General features: G+C 43.3%; 1 protein-coding gene across 1 annotated transcript in view; it reads left to right on the top strand.

The window, feature by feature from the left end:
• The first annotated feature begins 220 nt into the window (after positions 1–220).
• The window catches only part of TMEM164 (transmembrane protein 164), a 214,079-nt gene continuing 190,338 nt past the window's right edge, over positions 221–23,961 (top strand). Inside the window, exons 1-2 of the mRNA XM_081115373.1 lie at positions 221–352; positions 1,084–1,762. Of these exons, the coding sequence (XP_080971499.1) occupies positions 1,373–1,762 (390 nt within the window). The 5' untranslated portion in view covers positions 221–352; positions 1,084–1,372. The remainder of the gene's footprint in view (positions 353–1,083; positions 1,763–23,961) is intronic.

Here is a 23,961-nt window from a genome sequence, read left to right on the forward strand (position 1 = left end):
GAGGGAGAGCCGACCAGAAGCAAGGTGGGAGGTGTGACTGGGGGTGGCGGTGGCGGGTGCGAGGGGGCCCGAGGAGGGAAGGAGGCGAGGCGGGGGAGTCGTGGCCAGCGAGCGTGGAGGACTGGGGGGCGCGAGGCTGAGCAGTACCGGAGGAGGCAGCGGCGGCGAGGGGGAGGAGAGAGAGGGGAAGAAGGAGGAAGCGAGCGCAGCGGCTGCAGGGGGAGGAAGACGGGAGGAGGAGCCGTGCGCGGCGGCGGCGGCGGCGGCGGCCGCCCGGGAAGCCGAGCGCCGGGGCGCAGGGAACTCGGGAGCCGAGAGGTGGCCCGAGCCGGGGCCGCGGGCCGAGCTGCCGGTGAGTGGAGCCCCAAGGTCCGCGGCTGCCGGTTCCTGGGGCCGGGCGGGAGGCGCGGGAAGATGCGGCGCCTGGTTGGAGGGAGGGGGCCGGCTGTAGCCCAGCCCCTGGCCGGCCCGGCCTCCCTCCTACCTCTCTCCCTCCCTCCCTCTTTCCCTGCCGGCTTCCTCCCGCCGCTGCCCGCGCGAAGGGGCTGGTCCCGGGCGGGCCGCGGGCTGGAGGAGGTGCTGCCCGGAGGGCGGGAGCCGGGGGTGGAGTTGGGGGCTTGGGGGTGTACCCGGGGGCGGGAGGCTGGACCCGGAGGGCTCTAAATTGGCCGGAGGAACCCGACCGCAGCGAAGTTGCTAGCTGGGGGCAGAGAAGGCCACGCGGTTGCCGGAGTAAGCGATCCCCTGTGGCGAGTGTGTGAAAGGAGGAGTCCGGCGTCCCTGCCATCCCTGTCGCCCTCCCCGCCTGCCCAGCCCCGCTAGCTCCTCTCCTGGCCTCCGCGTGTTCCCTCGCTCTCACCCCCGTCACCCCCGCCCTCCCCCCCCCCCCGGTTCGCTCCCGAGGCACTGCGGGGTCCCCTCGGCCCCGAACCTCTCGGTCTCTGACTTGCCCTGACCCCTGCTTGCTTCGCCACTGCCCCGGTTCCCCTTTTCTTCCCTCGCTAGTTACCCTTCCCCGCTTCGTAATTCCCGATGCAATTGCCTCTTTGAGACCTTTTTTTTTTTTCCTCTCCTTCCTTTTAGATTGGCCAACGGCTCGTTTCAACCCTGCCTCGTTGGTGGCCACTGGAGAAGCGCGGGGGGCTCCCCAGACAGCCGTGGGGACAAGTTAGAGCCAGCACTTTGCCCCGGGCCTCGCGTGTAGCTTCCCCTCCCCTGCTCTCGGTGCCCCGGTGTCTGGGGTGTCTGGAGGGGAGTGCGGGTGTGCGGGTGTGCCCTCCGTACATGTCCCACCACCCGGGCAACTCTCTGGGCTTGTGTTCCATCTCACTCTTGCTTCCCGCACGGTGGTCGAGGGGAGCCACTTTGCATCATGTCCCGGTATAGCTACCAAACTCTTCTGGACTGGCTCTATGGGGGCGTGGACCCCAGCTTTGCAGGCAATGGGGGCCCCGACTGTGCTGCCTTCCTCTCTTGGCAGCAGCGGCTGCTGGAAAGTGTGGTGGTCCTGACCCTGGCCCTGTTGGAGATCCTGGTGGCCCTGCGGCACATCCTGAGGCAGACGAAGGAGGACGGTAGGGGTGACCATGGCTGCCAGCCAGAGCAGGTGACCCAGCGGCCAGAGGAAGGCAAGGAGAGCCTGAGCAAGAATCTGCTCTTAGTAGCCCTGTGCCTGACCTTCGGGGTGGAGGTGGGCTTTAAGTTCGCCACCAAGACCGTCATCTACCTGCTCAACCCCTGTCACCTGGTCACCATGATGCATGTGAGTTTGTTGACTTTTTCCTGGGCAGCCTTAGTGATAAGAGTCATTAGTGTGCTCAGGACACTCGGCCGTGTACAGCACCTCATCCCCTCGGGAAGTGGGACCTTTAAAATGATTTTCCAAAGATCTGTTTTTGTGCATATTTCAGACTGGCTTTCTTTCACCTTTGCACAATGCATCAGCCTCACAGTGGAGGGAAGGAACGTAGCACCAGAACCCACTGGCACTCAGGCTGGCTGCCTGTCCCTCCCAGCCCTGCTGGGGCCTTTCACAAGCAGGAAGTCCAGCCCCAGCCAGGTGCCCTTTCTGAATCACATCTGGAGACCTGGCCCAGCCCCCATGCTCTCTGTCACAGTTAATCCCCAGAGGCCTGGTGACATTCTTTACTGGAGGTGGTTAAATAAGGTTCCTTGTCTCTACTAGGGTACTTTTGGGAAATACTTTTACAGGTTTCCCTTAATTATTCTTTCATTTGGGAGTTTGTACTCTCAGGGTGAGGTCTGCTTTTGAATTCTGAGGGTTTGGAGCAGCACCAAGCTCCTACTAAGTGCTCTCTGAAACAGGCCCCAGGCTGACTCGAGAACATTGGGCTGGTGATTTCTATTCTGGTGAAAGGGTATTTATTTTTTTTTTTGCAAACCTCTTTATCTTATCATTCTTATCCTATCGTCTGTGGTCATGGTCCAGGGACACTCAGAGAGCTGATTTCTTTACCTCCTATTAGCTGTATTAAGAAAAACAAACTGGATTAAAAAGGAAAGTGTCAGATACATAAAAATAATCTGGTTGAAGACCAAGAGTGAGAATATCTTTCTGTACTCAGCCTGTGTGAGGAGATGTTATGAAACTATAAAATCACAGAGGAGAAGGAAGAGGAGAAAGGGAAACAAATCCTTTGTAAATTTCGGGCTGTGGAAAACTTGGTATGTTTTATTCAGAAACAGTTTTGAAGCCTGTCATTAGAATCTTTATTGCATTTGTATTTGTAGGTTATTCTCAGGAGACTTGTGAACAGCCCTATATGGGGCAGGAGGTTAAGGTTAAGATTATTATCTCCATTTTACTTGTGGAGTGCCTAGGGATAGGGTGGTCACTTGCCTGCAGCCAAAAGGTGAATTATCCTCTGGGTTGGTCTTTGGGATGGCAAGCTGGCAGTGAAATAGGGCAGTCTCTGTGGGGAGGCTGAGGCTGATCAGCATGACAATGCCTACTTGAGGCTCACTAGCTGGTTACCTCTTTGTTCTAGGAGCTCCTTGATTGCAGGTCCTTGGCCTCAGCTTTCCTATCTGTAAAATGTGGTAAATGGCCTCAAGCCCTTCCCATTTTGCAGGTGTGGCAAAGAGGTGCAGATAGCTTTGTAATAAAGAGCCTGTTATTGATTGGGTGGCTTTCATCATTGAGCAGGGCTGGAGGGGGCAACATTTTTTTTTTTATGAGAAAAGGCTTCTTGGGAAGTGATGCTAGTCATAGGAAGCCCAGGGCTCTCCCAGCTAGACCTTCTGTGTAAATTTGAGCCAGTCCTCTTTCTTTTTTTTCTTTCATTCTTCCTCTTCTTCTTCTTTTTTTAAAAATTTATTTATGAATGGCCTGTTTGTTAATGAGAGAAAACAACGCATCTCAACCACTGCTGCAAGAGGCTCTTGGGACAGGAGTGCTTTTTTTTGGACGGCAGGTGGTGAAGGTCAGAGGGTACCTCTTCCACAAAAGGGTCTTGAGGCCTCTGGCAGCCACATATCTAGAAGGTCAACAAAGGACTAAATTCAGCCCGACGGGCTGCTGCTGGTGTGATGATGTCAAACCTGGCAGTACCATGGTTTTTAGTGGAAAGGTTTTTAGAGGCTTTTAGAAGAGTCTGGAGACTTAGTTCTGGCATTAATTAGTTGTGTGACTGGGGAGAGTATTCTTCCTGGACCTTAGTTTGCCCATCTGCAAAATGAGACAATTTTTACTCCTAGCTGTTGACAGCCTATGTTCTGTGGTCCTTTTCTCTATTAAGCAGTGGCTGGGGGATGCAACAGATAGCTAACTATTCTAGAAATGCTTTTGGCCTCCATGGTTGGAAAAAGGAAACTAAGTCAGATGGACTTGTTCATCTTTTCATCCTTGTTCATCTGTTGCTGCTACCTCTGTCTCCCCAGTAAAGTCAACCTGACCCGGTCACTCTTGGGGATATATGTAGATGATGGCACTTAGAGCTGGTTGCTGCAGAGAGATGGATGTTTGGGGGAGTATGGACTGATTCCTGTCACCTGTGCATTTTCTATTGCCCTGGGCTTAGCTCAAGCTCTGAACAGAGTCATGCTGAGGAAGACTTGGGCCTACCTTGGAGTAGACTCCTCTGTCCTTTACTCTTAAGTCACTGCTTTGTGTCATTTAAATAGTAACCTCTGGCCTACCAGGGGACCTAGTCTTTGATGACTCCAATGTTCCATATCCTACCTATGGTTCTTCCTGGGAAGCATGAATGTGTGTATCTTAAAAACTTATATAAAGTCCTTTAAAAAATTCACAACAGATGGTTGGAAGCAGTTTGCTGACTTGGTTGCAGCAATGACTAATGATAGTAAGTATGGTTAATATTACCTTACATTTATCTAGCACTTTACTGTTTATTTTAAGGCACTTTCACATATCTTGTTTTATTTAGGGTTATGATAGAATAACTTGGACCTGGAGAAAGAGATGTTAAAATGTTTCCCGTGACTGTGTATATTCCAAAAGGAGAGGTTGAGTACAAAGAAATACTTTGGCAAGTGAATTAGCTGAATTAATCTATATTTTGGCAGTAAATTATATGGAGTTCAAATGTCCTGATTAGGAAGGGGAGACATTAGCTGAAATAAAAGGGAGAGCTTAGCAGAAACATTTCTGATGTGTGTCTTGCAACAGGATGACTAAATTTTAGCTTTATAGAAAGACCTTGTTCCTCAGTGAGTGCAAGTTTGTCTATAAAGGATGGTATTGCTTTAGGCCAGGAAATAGAAGAGTTAGAGAGAAGTTGGTTAGTCACCTCATCTCCCATTTTACAATTTATAAAATATGTATTCCCAAAACCTCGTTACACACATCCTCCTCTTGGCCACATTGCCAACTTTAGAAGCATAAGGAAGGCAGTTTTTGTGCTTGAGTCTGGTCTTGATTATTACTCCTGGTGTCAAGTTTCTTTTTGGTCTTGTCTGATTTCTCAAAGGCCCTGGGACTGTGGACTGATAGAGGTTTACAAATATATGATTGAAGCAGCACCATCTCACATTCTCAGGATCAGCAAAGCAGCACCATCCTTAAACTCCTTGCTGAATATCAGTGGCATTTACCAATCACACCAATAAGTATTTCTTCAAGCATAGCTAGTCCCTTTGTGCATATTATTTTGGCAGGTGTGGGTGACAGGAAATGAATTTACTGAGTGATTACGCTGTTTACTAAAAATCACCCAGCCACGTTAGTGGCAGAGGTGGCTTAAGAACTGAGCTGCCACAGTGGCAAGCTGGCTTTAGCAGGAAGAGATTCTCATAGCTATTTAAACCCCCAAACCTACAATTTCTCAGCAGAAGGGTTAAAATGCCCTTGATTGATTGTATCTGTAAAGACCAGTTATCCTAAATTAGTGGCCCTTTATTTCCCTTGCATAAGTTATATTGTCTCTGCTTCAGAAACTTAACAGAAAGATCCCATTTGGAATGTCTTATCCAATTGTCCAATTGCTGTTGGTTCTGTATGTGTCTGTGTCAACATCTCCTGATGGGACACTGAACTTAGTGAGGCACAATAAATGCCATTTAGTCCTCAGTGTTGTATGTACATAAGGCAAGCTGGATCCAGGCTGGACATTTGGCAAATAATTGATGCTATGATCCCCATAGCCCCAAGCCACTGTTTTTTAGCCAGTAATACTGAGTGCACCCCATTCTTTTTTGGAGTTGCCATTTGCTATTTGATTTCATGTCTTCTTTACAATATATTAGAAATCTGATTTCCTCCAAATATAGCTTACCTGCTTCTGGTTCACCTTTTGATTTGCTTACTTTTTCCTCCTTGCTGAAAGTATAGAATGGCACATACTCAAAACAGTTCTGAGCTTTTTTGTGGCAACTTTGGGAATAAGCTAAATATACTCCAGTATGTTTCATTTGCTCGGTGATGAATTTGTTTTACAGAAAACCTGATGGATTTGAGAACTAGCTTCCCTACCCCACTCCTTGACTTCAGACCAGCTACATCTCCCCATCTCCATCTGCTGTCTAGAGCGCTCATAAGGGCCCCTGCTTGGAATTGACATCTGATGGGTAATGGGTACAACGAGAGATCCAGTCATCTGCTGATAGCTTATCAGATGGACTGTGTCCTGTCCCATCAGTCTAGGGGGACACAAGAGGATGATGTTTATATGGGCCTCAGCAGTGAGGCATGACATTTCTTTTTAGTTTGTTTTATTTTTTCCCCCATGGAAATTTGTAGAGAATTTTTCCATCTTTCATTGTTACAGTCTTTTGGGGGCATCCATTATAAAGAGAAATGATGTGCATTGGTGGATTAAACAGCCCACAGACAGCCCTGGGATTTAAAATTATGATGCTAGTTCTGCTCATGGCTTGCTAGGGAACCTGGGCAAATTATTTAACCCTTTCCTATCTCTATCTTCTCCATGAAATGGGCCCCAAGCAAACAAAGCATTTTAATCCTCTGAATAACTATGAGGTCACTTAAACAGAGAAACTGGGCAAAGCTGACCAAAGCCGGCAGATGCCCAATGTATTTTTACCTCTGACTCAGAAACTAACACACCTCAATTCCTTTTCATCTTTGATAGCTATTAGAATCCATTCCTCTAATCCTTTCTGTCGCTTTTCTCTGGATCCTGGCCTGTGCCTGCATACCCTTCTAATGCACAGTTTATAAAACTGGATGCTGAAACTTACTAGAGGCCCAGCCCACGGCTAGTAAGAGGAAAGATGTACTAGCCAGCCTTCGCTCGCCATGCACCTGTTAGTATAACCCATCATGGGGCTTGCTTTTGAGTTACAGTATGTTGCAGGCTCCTATTCAGGGGGTAATCCTCAGGGTCCCTGAATTTTTGTTCCTTTGACATAAAGTGGCACCTTTGTCATTGTCATTATGGGCTTTATCATGTTTTCCTCCCCTCCGTAGATACTCTTCTGAGGCTTCTCCTCTATGAAACTTTTCAAATGACCTTGACCCGACTCTAGTTATTCCAGTTATTTTAGTAACACCATTTTTTTTCCTTTCTGAACGCTCTGAATATTCCTCAGACTATTTGATTCTTTAAAGTATACCTTAGGTAATTCTGTAAGTGTTTGGCTGAGTTGCTTGTTTTTGCACATTTGTTTATCCTCTACCATGAGCAGGAATACTTTTTTTTTTTTTTTTACCTGAAAGGAATAGTGCTTCTTTTTCTTTGTAATTCCCTGCAGAGCTTAATACAATAAATATATACATGCACATTAATTGTTTAATGTGTGCCTAGAAAATGCTGATGGACTGACAGAGCTGATTTCATAATTCCCTGTTTTCTTTTCCCTCTGGTGGCCCTGTTTGTTCTCCTGAGGTCTCATGGGCATGGTTCCTATGTCTCCTTGTGCCATTAGGAAAATATCCTGTCGGTTTTTTTGAAATAACCAGAGTAGAGAGGCACTTTCGGCTCCAGCTCACACATCTTTTTGTTGAATTTCCATCACAAAGAGCTAGTTATTAGAACTGCAGCCCATTTTCTGCCTGAAGTATCCGTTCCCTTTCATCCCAAAGAGGAAATTATGCTGTTGGATCTTGGTATTAATCCCCTGGTAGATATCTGGACAATACCTACTTTCTTTTTGTCCTTTTTAATATCATATAAATTTTTAAATAGTGTTATTAGGCTAGTGACGTACTTCCCATCTTTTTCCTCTTCTGTATTTTTCAGTGGGTAGCTCATTGTCATCATGCCTCATTAAAATACCCTCTGCAAGAACAGCCAAGTTTCTCAACTTCTCCTGGTTTTTCATGTCTTTTTTAATGTTCATTTTTTCACTTTATTGAAGTATACTTGACAAATGAAATTGTGAGATATTTATTTTTTTAAATATATTTTTATTGATTTCAGAGAGGATTGGAGAGGGAGCGAGAGATAGAAACATCAATGATGAGAATAATTTGTCAACTGCCTCCTGCATGCCCCACACTGGGGATCGAGCCTGCAACCTGGGCATTTGCCCTAACTGGGAATTGAGCCATGACCTCCTGGTTCATAGGCCGATGCTCAACCACTGAGCCATGCTGGTCAAGCAATTGTGAGATATTTAAAGGGTAAAACATGATGATTTGTTATAGGTACATGTTGTAAAAGGATCCCCAACCCCCATTGATGTTTTTTTAAAGTAGATTATTTTTTTAAAATATATTTTATTGATTTTTTACAGAGAGGAAGGGAGAGGGATAGAGAGAAACATCGATGAGAGAGAAACATTGATCAGCTGCCTCCTGCACACCCCCTACTGGGGATGTGCCCGCAACCAAGGTACATGCCCTTGACTGGAATCGAACCTGGGACCTTTCAGTCCACAGGTCGGTGCTCTATCCACTGAGCCAAACCGGTTAGGACCCCCATTGATTTTTAACACATGACTGGTCTTTCTTTTCGTTTATTAAATTGAGAGTTTTTTGTCTCAGGTGCTCCTCTTCTGCCAGGAACTGGCTGAGTGGACGTGAAGAACTATGGGTGTGGAGAGCAGTGATTCTTGAACTTTCTTTTGAAAGATCCCCTTGAAAGCTGGTTATAATGCAGAGCCCTGGCTTTCTACACAGAGTCTGAGTGAGTGTAGGTCAAGGATGGGGATCTACATTTATTACAAACTCCTGAGTAATTCTGATGCTGATAAACCTTGGACCCTACTTTGAGAGACTAGTTAGTGGCTAAAGTTTTATGTGAGAAGTTGGTTCAAATGCTCATCCTGTCTGGCATGATGCCCCGTGGGAAGGGCATTTAGTCTTCTGGTAGAACCTCAGTGTTTATATAGGTGTTAAAAATGTGACTGAAATTAGAGGTGAGGGCCCCAAGTTATTGTGAGGTGGTTTTACAGTTCCAGTAGCTTGTTTGATGACTGGTATTATGTCAGTGGAGTATTTCAGCCAGGCATGCCAGTCCTTCAGCACCTCCCAGTCCTTCAACATTCCCTCCCTTCCTTCAAGCTTCTAAGACCTTCAGGAACTAACAATAGGAAATATTGACACATGGTTATTGCATGCTAATTTAACTGTTTTTGCAGAACTCTTAAATGGACATTGGAATTTATTCATTTTTGTATTCATTCAGCAAACATTTATCCAGTGCTATGATGTGTCAAACATTGTGTCAGGCACTGGAGATTCAAAGATAAATAAGAGACATTCTTTGGCCCAGTGTTGTTCACAGTTTAGATGAGACAGGTAAGAAAAGAGATCGACATGTACAGCAGCAGATTTGAACAAAGCATAGAGGACAGAGGGTCTTTTTTTCCTAGTGCAAGTAAGGAAATCTTCCTAGAGGAGGTGACATTTTAGCTGGATCATAAAAAAGACAAATTAGTTCCATGAGAGGGGAGATCCTGTGTGTCTTATTTTCTATTCTAGTCCTCTAACAGGGCCAGGCTTCAATGAACACGTGTGAATGAATGAGTAGGAGTTTGTTGGATGTTGCAGGAAGGAGCAGAATTCAAGGCATAGGAAATGATATGTGCAAAGGCACAGAGTTGCTTTGTTTTTCATAGGAAAATGTCTCAACTGTAACTTGGAGTCATTTGAATATTATTATCAGGGCCAGAGTTCTTATTTTTCCCTTGACAAACCAAGTAAAACTGTAGGAATGAATGCTCTGTCATTTCTGGACTGTTAATAAGACAACTGCAGTTGCACATGAATCTTTGATATAAGGACTTGTGAGATAGTGTTCTCTGTGTTGTCTCAGGAGGGTTCACACTGTCAAGGACAGACACACAGATCATTGATGAGAGGGGACAGACATTAAATACAGAAAATGAGATAGCAGGTATCCCACCTGTGACCAGAAAAATGATTTTTAATGATTCATGGAATGGTTGGTGCCCCCACTAAAGTCTACAGCAGAACTAATAGAATGTGATGCTATCCTTTCTTTTTCCTTTTCCTTCTTCCCTGCTTCCAAGTCTCTTCCCCCACCCACTGCATGCAAACCTGCCTCCTTCCAGAGTACTCCAAGCTCCAAAACAATCTCTTCTACAATTCAAAATTTCCATTCCACCAGAGAAGGTGATATTCAAGAGGGAACTAGGAAGAAAGCAGTTCCATTTCAAAGATTCATACTGAAGTGTGAGTGGCCCATAGACTCAACTGGATGTGGGGCAGAGGATGAATTTTAAAAAGGGCCTTGTTACCCTGACTTGATCCAAATGGTGAGGTATATCCCAATGTATTTGAGCAGTAGCCCATGTTTGTGAGCAGTTCCTTGCCCCATTTTTGGCCTCTTCCCCACCCTGCCCCCCCAGAGAACTGGGGTTATCAGTGTTTTGCTACCCTCCTTACTGACCCACCTGGGTAAGTCTGCACCGAAGGTGCTTGAGTGCAGCAGTTACGTTTGAAAGCTTGGGGAGGACTCCTCCTCTTCTGGGTAGCAGCCCTCTTTGTTTACTCAGGTCTCTGCCAGCTAAACAGGGCATGGCTTGCATATCTGGCAGTGCATGGTGTGTCAAGGGACTTAGACCTGCTGCCAGCCCGAGCTTCTGCAGGGGGAGGGTTTGGGGGATCTCTTGGTTGGCTGTGTTTCCTTTCCAGTAGCTGCTGGAGGAAATGCCAGAGGGAAGAAAGGATGAGTCTTGTCCTGGGCTGGGTGTTTCTGAGGGAAGGGAATGGATGGCAGGAGCCAGGAGGTTAGAGAGGATTGGCCTATCCGGCAGAAACAGTTCAAGTTATGCCCTGTGGGCAGGTGTTTAGGTGGGTAGAAGAGGGATAAGCAAGATTATCTGGAGGAGAAAGTAAGCATGAGCCCATTCCAGTTTCATCCTTATGTCTTCAGTCTCCCTATCTCCATCACACACCAGTGTTGGCATAAACTCGGGGTGTATTTTGCCTGTGAATTGAATCGCCTTTGCCAGTCGACCAGCTGTGTTTGCATAAAGACTCTGGCTGACTGTGCTCTGGCTGTTGCTAGCAAAAAAGACATTTCATTCAGGTGCTGATTAAATAAGGCGCAGAGCTGGATTGCACATTAAGGCCTTTAACTGGGGCTCTGGGAGCCTTGGGTAAACACTTATTAGATGTTCTGGGCAGAGCATTAGCAGACACTGCTGGAAATGAGGTACTTTTTTCAGAAATCAGGTTGAGGGGGAAAGGAGGTGATGAGAGACTTTTAGAGTCTTGAATCTCTTCCTAGATTAATCAGATACGAGTTGCTGGCAGGTACACAGAATGGCTAAACAGGCTTCCTCATTGGCATTGACTTGACAGATTCTCGCTGGGACCCTGTAGGTTCCGATTGGGACACAGCAGGGAGTGTGACTAAGTAGAGCAGGAGAAAAGCCTCCTTTTCCTAATGAAAGTTCAGTTTAGTGGGTTGAACTTTGGACCATATTTCCTGAGTTTGTTATTGAGCTTCATCACCACATGATTTTAGGCATGTCACTTAATAGCTTTCAACCTCAATTTCACTCATCTATAAAATGTCAATAATAATAGTACCCACCTAATAGGGTTGTTGTAAGGATTAAATAAAATAATTTAAATCAAGCATGTAGCAGAAGGTCTGGCTCACTGTGAGCACTCAACAGATGTCAGCAGTTTTTCATAGTACTACTACTACTACTACATATTTCAAGGCAGCAGTGACACACTGGATAAGAGTTCAGACACTAGGATGGGAAAGGCATGGGTTTAAATCCTACAACTGGCTGTGTAACCCTGGGCAACTTACTTAACCTCTCTAAGCCTAAGTTTCCATAATTGTAAAATGGAATAATAATCACATCTATCCTGAAGGACTGTTGTGAGGACTAAATTAAAAATACTAAGAAAGCACTTAAGATAGTATCTGGCACATAGTAAACATTCAATAAATTTTAGCTGTGATGATGGTGATAATGATGATGACCATCATCAGTATTATGGTGGTGGCTGCTGCTGTGAGCTTGGGTGCTTGGTGTTGGTTTAAGATAATAGGGATTAGATACAGAAAGGCAGTTTTAGCAACCTCACCTGAGAAAAGCTGCCCTGGCATCTTTGTTTCAGGCAGTGGGAAAAAATGTTGGTTCTATGAAGTTGGCACCCAATCTCTATAGGGCAGGGCAGCTTGGCTGTTTGAGACCTAAGGACAGTTTTGTAATTTGAAAGTCACTTTAAATTGCGCAGCCCTAGCTGAAGTATTTGGGGGATGGCTCTCACTGGGTGGAAGGTTGGCTTTCCAGGGACCTCTTGGCCTAATTATTGCTGCTTTTCATCAATGGACCGGCTCCATGGTGCAAGCTATCTTGAGATTGGTAGCCTAGGAAACCAGTGAGCCCATGACAGAAGTATGAAATGAGTGGTTTGGGGTTGCGTGGGCAGAGACAGTTACGTGGATTTATTTTTTACATTTTCATTATATTTCACTTGCTTGAGGGGAGTGCAACTTTCCCAAGTGCCACCTGTTACCAGAGCTAGGTAATTATTAGAGGAGAAGGGCTGCTCCTAGGAGAAAGGAGGGTTTTAAGTACACCCGTATCTTTGCTGAAGGAGAAGCACAGTGGTGGAAAATGTGCTTCTCAAGAGAGATTCCAGTGTGCTTTGACTTACACATCAGCAAATGGACAGAAAACAGACAATTATTCGTATGTCTCCAGGATATGGGAAACCTCTCTCATTTTCAAGACCAGCTTCTCTCTTTCAGAGTTTACCTAATCCACCAGGCACTAGAGAAGCGGTTCTCAACCTGTGGGTCGCGACCCCTTTGGGGGTTGAACGACCCTTTCACAGGGGTCGCCTAAGACCATCGGAAAACACATATATAATTACATATTGTTTTTGTGATTAATCACTATGCTTTAATTATGTTCAATTTGTAACAATGAAAATACATCCTGCATATCAGATATTTACATTATGATTCATAACAGTAGCAAAATTACAGTTACGAAGTAGCAACGAAAATAATTTTATGGTTGGGGTTCACCACAACATGAGGAACTGTATTAAAGGGTCTCAGTATTAGGAAGGTTGAGAACCACTGCACTAGAGGAAGGTACCCTGTATGTGCAGCCTCCCAGGGCTGAGGCCTTGTCATGTGACTTTACAGCCTTGGGGTCCAGAGTGTCCCTTCCCATCAAGACCATTGCAAGGCCTCCGTGCATATTCCCAAGCATGGTGAGTAAATCCGCAACTCCATAGTCTCAAAGTTGAGAGAAATGAGAAGACTAAGGTCATGTTTTCTGTAATGATTCTGGTTCCCTGGGACGAGCTGGCTTGGAGGGTACTTATAAAACAAACAGTAACCAAAAGAAACTACAACCTTTAGAAGTTTGCCTTAGAAGGTCACTGTTCCGAGAGACCTAGGGGAGATTGTAACAAAGGATCTTCTTCATATCACCACTTGCTCCTTGTCAATTTGCATTTGTTAAGAGTTTTCTTTTTTAAGTTCCAGGCACTTGAGAGTGTACATGCCTATTGTTGCACTTTATTCTCTGCACCCTGCAGGAATGTGGCTGAGGGTCATGTGCTTAAGTGTCTCATTATCATTATCATCAGCACTTTTACATCCAACCCCTTGAGCCACAACCACTGCAGGCTGCTGCTTCATGCAGTCATTTCTCCCTATTTCCTGGGCTCCCAGCCCCAAGAGGAATAGCAGGGCACCCTGAATAAAGGGGTTGCTTTTACTTTTGGATTTCTTTTTGGCTGCATGGTAGTCACTGCACTTTCCACTTCAGCTTTCCCCAGAATAGTCTTGCAAGCTAACACCAAGCCAAGGTCAAGTTTCTGTGTTTGCTTGTGGGGTTTCTGGCCAGTGAGTGAAGAGAACAGATTAACGCCCCCCTGCCCAAGCCCTGTGGCTGGCTGTCCTCTCTGAGCAGGACTCTCAGGGGGTTGTTGTCTTGGGCAAGGAGGTCAGGGGTAACCTTTAGGCCAAGGCTGCATTAGATTTGTAGAGAAGAATGTGAAGCCTGCCACTGCACGGGGGCTCCTGACTGGTTGTGTGGTGTTTGGCCATACCTCACAGCCAGGCTGTGTTTGCCCAGATGGACACATGTCTAGGATCATCTTCCAAAATTTCTTACTCCCTGCTTTGGGTCTGTCCTGAAAACAATTTGCACAGTTCACTGTGGTTTGCACCTGTTGTTTTTTTATTCTCCTTTTCCATAGTTAGTTTGCAGCAAACTGAGAATTAATCCAGGCTCCTCATACTTCTTTTTTTATGTTTTCATTTCTCTCTTTTTTATATTTTATTGTTTAAAGTATTACATAGCACTCCTTTTTCCCTCATTGACCTCTCCGAGCTGCTCCTATCCCCCTGCACATGCCCTCCACACCCTACTGTCTGTGTCCATTGGTTATGCTAATATGCATGCATACAAGTCCTTTGGTTGATTTCTTATTCCCCTTCCCCTGCATTCCCTCTGAGGTTGGACAGTCTGTTAGATGCTTCTATGACTCTGGCTCTATTTTTGTTCATCAGTTTATGTTGATCATTATATTCTACATATAAGTGAGATCATGTGATATTTATCTTTCTCCTACTGGCTAATTTCGCTTAGCGTAATGCTCTCCAGGTCCATCCATGCTGTTTCAAATGGTAAGAGTTCCCTTTTTTACAGCAGCATAGTATTCTATTGTGTAGATGTACCAGAGTTTTTTAATCCACTCATCTGCTGATGGGCACTTAGCCTGTTTCCAAATCTTACCTATTGTAAATTGTGCTGCTATGAACATAGGGGTGCATATATCCTTTCTGATTGGTGTTTCTGGTTTCTGGGGATATATTCCTAGAAGTGGAATTACTGGGTCAAATGGGAGCTCCATATTTAATTTTTTGAGGAAACTCCATACTGTTTTCCACGGTGTCTGCACCGGTCTGCATGCCCACCAGCAGTGCATAAGGGTTCCTTTTTCTCCGCATCCTCACCAGCACTTGCCGTTTGTTGATTTGTTGATGATAGCCATTCTGACAGGTATGAGATGGTACCTCATTGTCGTTTTGATTTGCATCTCTCAGATGATTAGTGACTTTGAGCATGTTTTCATCTGTCTCTTGGCCTTGTGTATGTCCTCTTTCGAAAAGTGTCTGTTTAGGTCCTTTCCCCATTTTTGATCGGATTGTTTCTCTTCCTTTTGTTAAGTTGTATGAGTTCCCTGTAAATTTTGGAGATTAACCCTTATCGGAGATAATATTGGTAAATATGTTCTCCCATGCAGTGGGCTTTCTTGTTGTTTTGTTGGTGGTTTATTTTGTTTTGCAGAAGCTTTTTATTTTGATGTAGTCCCATTTGTTTATTTTCTCCTTAGTTTCCATTGTCCTAGGAGCTCTATCGGTAAAGATATTGCTATGACATATGCCTGATATTTTGCTGCCTATGGATTCTTCTAAGATTTTTATGTTTTCCTGTCTTATGTTTCAGTCCTTTATCCATTTTGAGTTTATTATTGTGTATGGTGTAAGTTGGTGATCTAGTTTAATTTTTTTTGCATATATCTATGCAATTTCCCAACACCATTTATTGAAGAGACTGTCTTGGCTCCATTGTATGTTCTTGCCTCCTTTGTCAAATGTTAATTGAGCATAATGCCTTGGTCGATTTCTGGGTTCTCTGTTCTGTTCCATTGGTCTATATGTCTGTTCTTGTGCCAATACCAGGCAGTTTTGAGAACAGTGGCTTTGTAATATAGCTTGATATTTGGTATTGTGATTCCCTCCTACTTTGTTCTTTTTCTCAAGATTGCTGCGGCTATTTGGGGTCATTTTTTATTCCATGTGAATTTTTGGAGTGTTTTTTCTAGGTCTGTGGAATGTGCCATTGGTATCTTAATGGGGAGTGCATTGAATCTATAGATTGCTTTGGGTAGTATGGACAATTTAATGATGTTGATTCTACCAGTCCATGAACATGATATGTTCTTCCATTTGTTTATGTCTTCCTCTACCTCTTTTTTCAACATCCTATAGTTTTCTGAGTACAGGTCTTTTAGCTTCTTAGTTAAGTTTATTCCTAGGTATCTTAATTTTTTTGTTGCAATGGTAAATCAGATTTTTTTTTATTTTCTCTTTCTGTGAGTTCATTATTGGTGTACAAAAAGCTATAGCTTTCTGGGTGTAAATTTTGAATCCTGCTACATTGCCAAATTCATTTATTAAGTCTAGTAGTTTTTTGATGGAGTCTTTAGGATTTTCTATGTACAATATCAAGGACAGTTTTACTTCTTCTTTTCCAATTTGGATGCCTTTTATTTCTTCTTCTTGTCTGATCATTCTGGCTAACACTTCCAGTACTATGTCAAACAGGGGTGGTGAAAGTGGGCATCCCTGTCTTGTTCCTGTTCTTAGAGAAAATGGTTTTAGTATTTTTGCCCATTGAGTATGATGTTGGCTGTAGGTTTGTCATATAAGGCTTTTATTATGTTGAGGTATGATCCCTGTACCCACTTTGCTGAGTGTTTTTATCAGGATAGGCTGTTGGATTTTATCAAATGCTTTTTCTGCATCAATTGATATGATTATGTGATTTTTGTCTCTCAATTTCTTTATGTGATGTATAATGTTTATTGATTTGTGGATACTGTATCAACCTTACATCCCCAGAATAAATTCCACTTGGTCATGTATGATCTTTCTAATGCAGTGCTGGATCCAATTTGCTAGAATTTTGTTGAGGGTTTTAGCATCCATGTTCATCATGGATATTGGCCAGTAATTCTCTTTCTTTGTAGTGTCTTTATCTGGTTTTGGAGTTAAGGTAATGCTGGCTTCATAGAAAGAGCTTGGAAGTTTGCCTTCCTCTTGAATTTTTTGCAATAGTCTGAGAAGGATAGGTTTTAGTTCTTTGAATGTTTGGTAAAACTCCCCTGTGAAGTTGTCCATTCCAGGGCTTTTGTTTGCTGGAAGTTTTTTGAATATTATTACTATTTCAATTTCATCAGTAGTTATTGGCCTATTCAGGGTTTTTTTTATTTTACTTTTTCCTGGTTGAGTTTTGGAAGATTGTATTTTTCTAAGAATATGTCCATTTCGTCTAAGTTGTCCAGTTTGTTGGAGTAGAGTTGTTCGTAGTATCCTATATAATAAAGAGGTAATATGCAAATGGTTGTTACACTGTGATGTGTAATGACCTATCAGCAGGAGGGCAGGGCAGTGAGCTGTAAGCAGCGGAGAGCTACAGGAGGGCGAGACAGCGAGCTATGAGCGGCAGAGAGCTACAGAAGGGTGGGGCAGTGGGCGTAGAGCTACAGGAGGGCGGGGCAGCAAGCTACGGGTGGCGGAGAGCTACAAGCGGTGGTGGGCTGAGTGGCCATCTGAGGCAAGTGGCAGCAAGCTACTTGCGCATGAATTCATGCACAGGGCCACTTGTTTTTTTATAATCTTTTGTATATCTGCGGGATTGGTTGTTACCTTACCTCTTTTATTTCTGATTTTGTTTCTTGGTGGGCATGGCTAGAGGTTTATCAATCTTGTTTATCCATTCAAGGAACCAACTCTTGGTTTTATTGATTTTTTTTTTTTTTTTTTAGTCTCTTTGTTGTTTATTTCCCCTCTGATCTTTATTATTTCCTTTCTTCTACTTACTCTGGGCTTTTCTTGTTGCTCTCTTTCTAATTCTTTAAGTTGTAAGGTTAGATAATTTATTACCATTTTCTCTTGTTTTTTGAGGTAGGCCTGTAGAGCTATGTACTTCCCTCTCAGGACTGCTTTCACTGTGTCCCATAGATTTTGGATTGTTGTGTTCTTATTGTCATTAGTTTCCAGGATGCTTTTTATTTCTTCTTTGATCTCTTTGGTAACCCAGTCATTGTTTAATAACATGCTATTTAGCCTCCAAGTGTTTGATTTTTTTCCATTGTTTTTATTGCAGTTGATTTCTAATTTTATGCCATTGTGAACTGAGAAGATGCTTGATATGATTTCTGTCTTCTTTAATTTGAAGAGACTTTGCCTGTGTCCTAATATGTGGTCTATCTTTGAAAATGTCCCATGTGCACTTGAAAAGAGAGCAAAAATATTAGCAAGAAAAGTAAAAAAGGTAAGCGAGAACAGAAAAAGAAGAAAAAGTAAGTAAAAATATATAGGGAGAAAACATCAAAGAACAAACAGATAAACCAAAAAATGCAAACCACAAATACCCAGAAAAAAGGCGGGGGGAAGCTGAATCTGTAGAGGCAGAGCTTATATATAGAAAGTAAGGTTAAGAAATTGAATGAATAGGGGGAGGACCTCGGTTCAGTATAGAGGTGGTAGAAAGAGAATGAGTGGATAAGAAGAAAAGAAATAAAAATAAATAAAAATAAGTAAAATGAAAAATAAGATAAAATGACAATAAATAAATAAAAACAGAATGGCCCTGACCGGTTTGGCTCAGTGGATAGAGCGTCAGCCTGGGGACTCAAAGGTCCCAGGTTCGATTCCGGTCAAGGGCTTGTGCCTTGGTTGCGGGCACATCCCCAGTGGGGAGTGTGCAGGAGGCAGCTGATCGATGTTTCCAGCTCTCTGTCCCTCTCCTTCCTCTCTGTAAAAAATCAATAAAATATATTTAAAAAAATAAATAAATAAATAAAAACAGGATGAAGAAAAAATAATGTGGAAAAAAAGAAAACAAAAAAAAACACACAAAGAAAATAAAGAAAAAAATTTCTTTAATAAAAAAGTAAAGCAAAATAAAAACGTGAATTGTCATACGATTCAGCCAAGATTTAATGCCCCATAGGGGCTGGTTTAACATCCCACTCTTCTGTTTTGTCTGCCACTTCTCAGTGTCCTGTGAGGTGGTCAGCACTGTGTTGAAGTCCAAGTGATCCACCCCTCCTCTGTTTGTGTCTATCTCCACAGCCTTGACTGCAGGCTGGTCGGACCAATCTGCCCACTTAGCCTGTCTGTCTGCTGTCAATCTTAATCTCTCAAGCAGCTGTTTCTGACAAGGCTATAGGTAGAGAGGGTGCTGTATCTCATTCTGGGACTGAAAGGCCTCTCTTCAACCCAGTCCCTGAGGGCTCTTTGGGGTTATTCAGATTTTTTGTGTCCTTTGTACCACTCAGGGTGTAGTCTGGGTGTGCCTTATTAGCTGCCTTGAGATTGCTGGGAGGGGCTGGCTCTTCAGGAGAAAAATGGCTGCTTAGGTCCATGGGTCAGGAATGTCCCAGTGCCCGTCTCCTGGTCATCTTTCCCTGACCCACTCTCCTCCACAGCCTCTCCCCAGACTCCACAAGTCCACACCTCCACCTGCACCTCAGCCACAGGTGAGTGTTTGTATTTGAAAGGTCCTATGTCCTGGGTTTAGCGAATAAAAGCAAAGACCAAACAGAGGCAAAACTGCTAGTTTCTCTCCCCCTGGCACTGTGAGTTTGGGCAGTTCTTCAGGCCTCCCCTCTGGACTCAGTCTCTCATGGCTGTGGGTTTAGATCTAGAACCCCCTGCCACCAGGAGCCCTGTGGACTTCCTTTCCATTGTCGGATGTTATGCTTGTCCCCAAGGGACTGGGACTTGGTGCTGTGCAGCTTCCTTCTGACCCTCCAGGCTTGGTGGTCTCCCAACTCTCTTCAGCCCAGATCCCTGATCCTATTGTTCTCCAGGCATCCTCTGCCCTTCCCAGCTGCGAATTGTCTCCCCAGCTGTGTATACTTCGCCAGTTCCGGGAGGATGTTATTTGACTTAGTTGCTCCTTCTATCTGCCCTGGGATAAGGCTCGGGACACGTCTGCCTATTTAAATGGCTGACATTTTTTCTCCTCCACACTTCTTGGCTTGTTACCTCCCTTGGAGTTGGGTTCTCACTTTCTAGTCACAACTGTCCATTGACATTAAGGACAGTTGGTGCTGCTGGTCATTTAGGGTCCCATTCGGACCTTTTAAATACTGTAAACCTGAAACAGGGTCAGATGGGAAAAAAATAGTTGGATTTAGGAGGAAAAGTTCACTATAATTTTTGGTTATATCTACACTTTCTGAAAAGTTAGCGGTAATAAAATTACTTGTAACATTTTGAGCATGCATGTATTATGCTCCAGGAACTATGCTTGGTATTTTACCTCATTTGTGGCCTTCTACAAAGGTCATTTTTGTCTTATGTAATTCTTCTTTCTCTTTGTTCTAGCTGATTTCACCTTTGGTTGATTAAAGATACTAGATAAAGGATTCTAGAAATACTTTATCAGGTTGTTGGAATAGAGTGATGCCACATCAGAGCTAAAAGAAACCTCAGAGATCATCTAGTTTGACTTCTCCCTCCTTTTTCCAGATGAGTAAACAGACCCAGAGAGGTGAAGTGACTTGCCTAAGGTCACAGCTAGATAGAAGCAGAGCTGGGTCTCCTGACTCTGCAGAGTTCACTGTGTGTCCATAATACCACACATGGTCTTCTTTCATTCATAATCATTCCAGTGTAAAAGGACCTGGACTTTTGTCTTGCTCACTAGTAGATAAATAAAAATCTTGTGGTGTGTGTGTTTTTTTAAACATCATTGTCTATTGCAGCCTGGAAAGTGAGCATCTCATGGCTGCAGGCTACCTCTGTATCTGACTGTAATAGCAGCTGCTTTTTCCATGTGTGTTACTGCTCTTGCTTTTCTTTCACAGAGGAGCCTGAACCCAGTGCTCCCATTGCTGGCTGCTTGCCCTGGGCAGTTAGTCCAGAGAGACATGTGTTCAATGAGCCTGTGTGTAGAGCCATTATGTTTTGCCATGAGATAGTGGTGGTTTGGAAATGGGATCCTTTCAGCTGTGGATATAACTGAGGTCATCACTTCCTTCCTCCAAATAGAAGCCTGCATTAGATCCTAGTGAACAGTTGTATGAGTCTCCAGGGCAAGGGATCAATATCAGAACCCAAGAACTTTATCTATCAGAGGTGACAAAGGCCAAAGAGGAAAAAGGTAAAAATAATCTGCCAGCCCAGTTGGGGAGAGGTCAATTCTTGGTAAAGAATGAGTAGTAATAGAAAGAGCACTAGATTAAGTGCCAGCCAGACCTGGGCCTTGATTATAGGTTTCATCACTGATTAGTTGACAGAACCTAGTTGTTTTGGCTAATCAGGAGCCTCTGTGTGCTCAACCTTCTTATATAATAAGATGTATAGTGTGGTAGTTAAGAGTACAGGCTCTGCAATATCTGGTTGACATCATGGCCCTGTCATTGCTGAGCCAGGAGACCTTGGGAAAATCTCATCACTCTCTGTGCTTTGTTTTCCTCTTTTGAAAAATGAGGTGACAACAGTACCTGCACCTTGTAGGGTTGTTGTCAGCAACAGCACCTGACACATAGTAAGTGGGATATATGTGTTGGCTATTATGATTAAAGATGACACTCTTATTTTGATTACTGTGAAGAACAACAAAATAAAAGTATATTCTGTTGTGGCTGCATTGTATGTGCCCATGCTTTCTACTGGATTCTGTCAACGTGGAAGTGACAATAAAAATAATAAAATGAACATCAAAAATGGCATCAGTCCAAAAAAGTGGTGACAGTGGTTTGTACCATCTGTACTAGAAAGCCCCACCGTCACACAGGCATTACTGCAAAGAATTCCTCCACATGGGGTTGGAACTGGATATCACATAGCCTGGGTCACATGATAAGACTGGGGGGATGGGACTAACATGGATATTCTTGATAGATTATCAAGTCTAGTCTCGAGTCAAGCAAAATGTCATGAGTTGATCAAGCTTTAAGATGTGATCAACCTCCTAATAGAGCTTTAGTTTCTTAAAACATAATATAGCATGTATCCCAATTATGTTATTTGGACATGTTAAATTGTAATTTCCCATTTTAAAAGGCCTACAGATTTGCTGTGATTAAGCATGGTTTCTTAGTGGCGCAAAAAAAAAAAAAAAAAAAAAAATGAGTGCGAGCTCTGGAGCTAGACTAGCCAGGTTCAAATCCCAGCTCTGCTGCTTTCTAGCTGTGTGGCCTTGGGTAAGTTAATTGATATTAGTGGGCCTGTTTTCTTCCCTGTAAATTGGGGTAATAGTATCTACTTCTCGTGAGAATTAAGTGCATGGCTGCATGTGAAGTATTTATAGTATCTGGTATGTAGTACTTAGTAAATATGGGTTATGGCTGTTATCATCTGTAAGATAGAAATGATCTTTGTTCTTCTGACTCATAGGGTTAAGCATGAGAATCAAGTAAAATAAGGTACGTGAACAGTGAGCTCAAGCTAAACGGGAAGAATAATCTTTCGAGAACGTGAACATCCGAAGCGTTAATTAGCCCATTGTTTCTAGGATCAGATATTCATGGAAATTTCTGTGGTGTTCTTGCAAAAAGGAAGAATGGTAAATTTATATGTTACATAAATGCTAAGGCCATCAAGCAATCATATCATATCATGCCTTTTCCCTTCCAGTGTGCTTGAAAGCCTTGAAGCCATGCATCCCAAGTAAAGTGGTTGAAGGATTTGAAATGTAAAGCAATGATACCCTTTCTTCAGTACTCTTATCTTAGTTAATAACACTACAGTCTATCTACTAACTCAGGTTAAGCCCCTTGAAACCTTGACACATTTCCCTTCCTTTTCTTCCCTTTCATCATCATAATCTGAGTCATCGTGATTCTGTCATTCATTATGTCCTGTGTCTCTTTTCTTTTTTGATTCCTCTGCCCTAATTCATTTGGTTGTTTATCTTTATCATCATCATCATCATCATCATCATCAATTATAGCAACTTCCTTAGTGTCCCTTCTTTAATTGTCTTCCTATTCTGACCATTATTTTTACTGCTGCCAAAATGATACTGGTAAAATGCATGTGGGCCATGCCATTCCCTTACTCAAAAAACTTCAATAGCTCCCTAATGCCTTACACCATGTGTATATAAAGTAGGTCCCCAATAACAGTGTTTTATTCAATGTCATTTTGTTGTAACATTGATGAGATGCCATAGGAACTTAACTCTTATTTATATCAGTTAGCCTAGTGTAGCAATGGTTTCCTTATACATTGTTTCATTGCAGTTCTCAGAACCTATCAATGACATTAAGTAACGGTACCTTATGGTGCCCTGGACAACTTTGCTAATCAGTCATATACATGCTTTCCCAGTGAGTCTCCATGTAGGTTCAAAATCTTTCTTGGCATAGCGTTTTAGGCAGCTATTCTCAATCACTTGGGAGTTGGCACATAGGCTAGGGCTGGCAAGTAGATCAACCCTTTGAAGCCTGGATTCCTGATGATAGGATTCAGGATTTTCTATGATCTTGGTCTTAACTTTTCTTTACAGCCTTGTCCTGTAGTACATTATTCCATAGGTACCATGTACTTCCATGCTCCTCTGAGTTTATATTTTTGTTCATGCTGTACCCTCAGCCAGAAATATTTTTCTTTGATCTTCCTATTGAAATGCTAGTCACCATTCAAGACTCAGCTCAGATATTCCCTCTTGTGAGGCTTTCTTCAAGCCTGCATGCCAAATTTAGGCACTCATGTTTTAGCATTTTTTTCTGCCTTGTACTATATATCTTCCCAACTCCTTAGACTGTGTGTTCTCTGAATGTTAGTAGCACATCTATAGTTTTAATAATTTTTCTATCCCCACAGAGTCTAATGCGTACTTTATTCCTAATTTAAAAATAATTGAGTGTAGTCCAGGCTCTCTGTTTTTTTTTTTCAGGTGAGGAGACTGAGGCTTAGAGGAAAAAGTCATGAGTTCATTTGGGGGTTTGTTGAGTTTTAGATGTTTGAGACATTGAGGCTAGAATGTCTAGCAGGCAATTGAGGTGTGGCTAGGACTAGAATAAATGTTGATTGAGGGGGCATTTGTTTAGAGAAGAGAGAGGAGGAGAAGATGAGGACATCATGCAAACTAGGAAAGAGAATGAAGAAAAGTATTCTGTGTACTTTTGGAGGCAGAAAAAAAAAAGACTCAGTGATGCAATTACCCAGGATGTGGAAGAAGACCCAAGAGAGGAAGGAGTTTCAGGAAGCAGGAGCAGGTCCTCTGTGTCATGTGATGCAAAGAGGTTGAGAACAAGGATGACTTGAGAAAAGGCAGTTAGAATTGGCAAGTACACTCTGGGTCTATTGC

The sequence above is a fragment of the Myotis nattereri genome (assembly GCF_964212035.1).
Source record: "Myotis nattereri genome assembly, chromosome: X".
Taxonomy (NCBI): domain Eukaryota; kingdom Metazoa; phylum Chordata; class Mammalia; order Chiroptera; family Vespertilionidae; genus Myotis; species Myotis nattereri.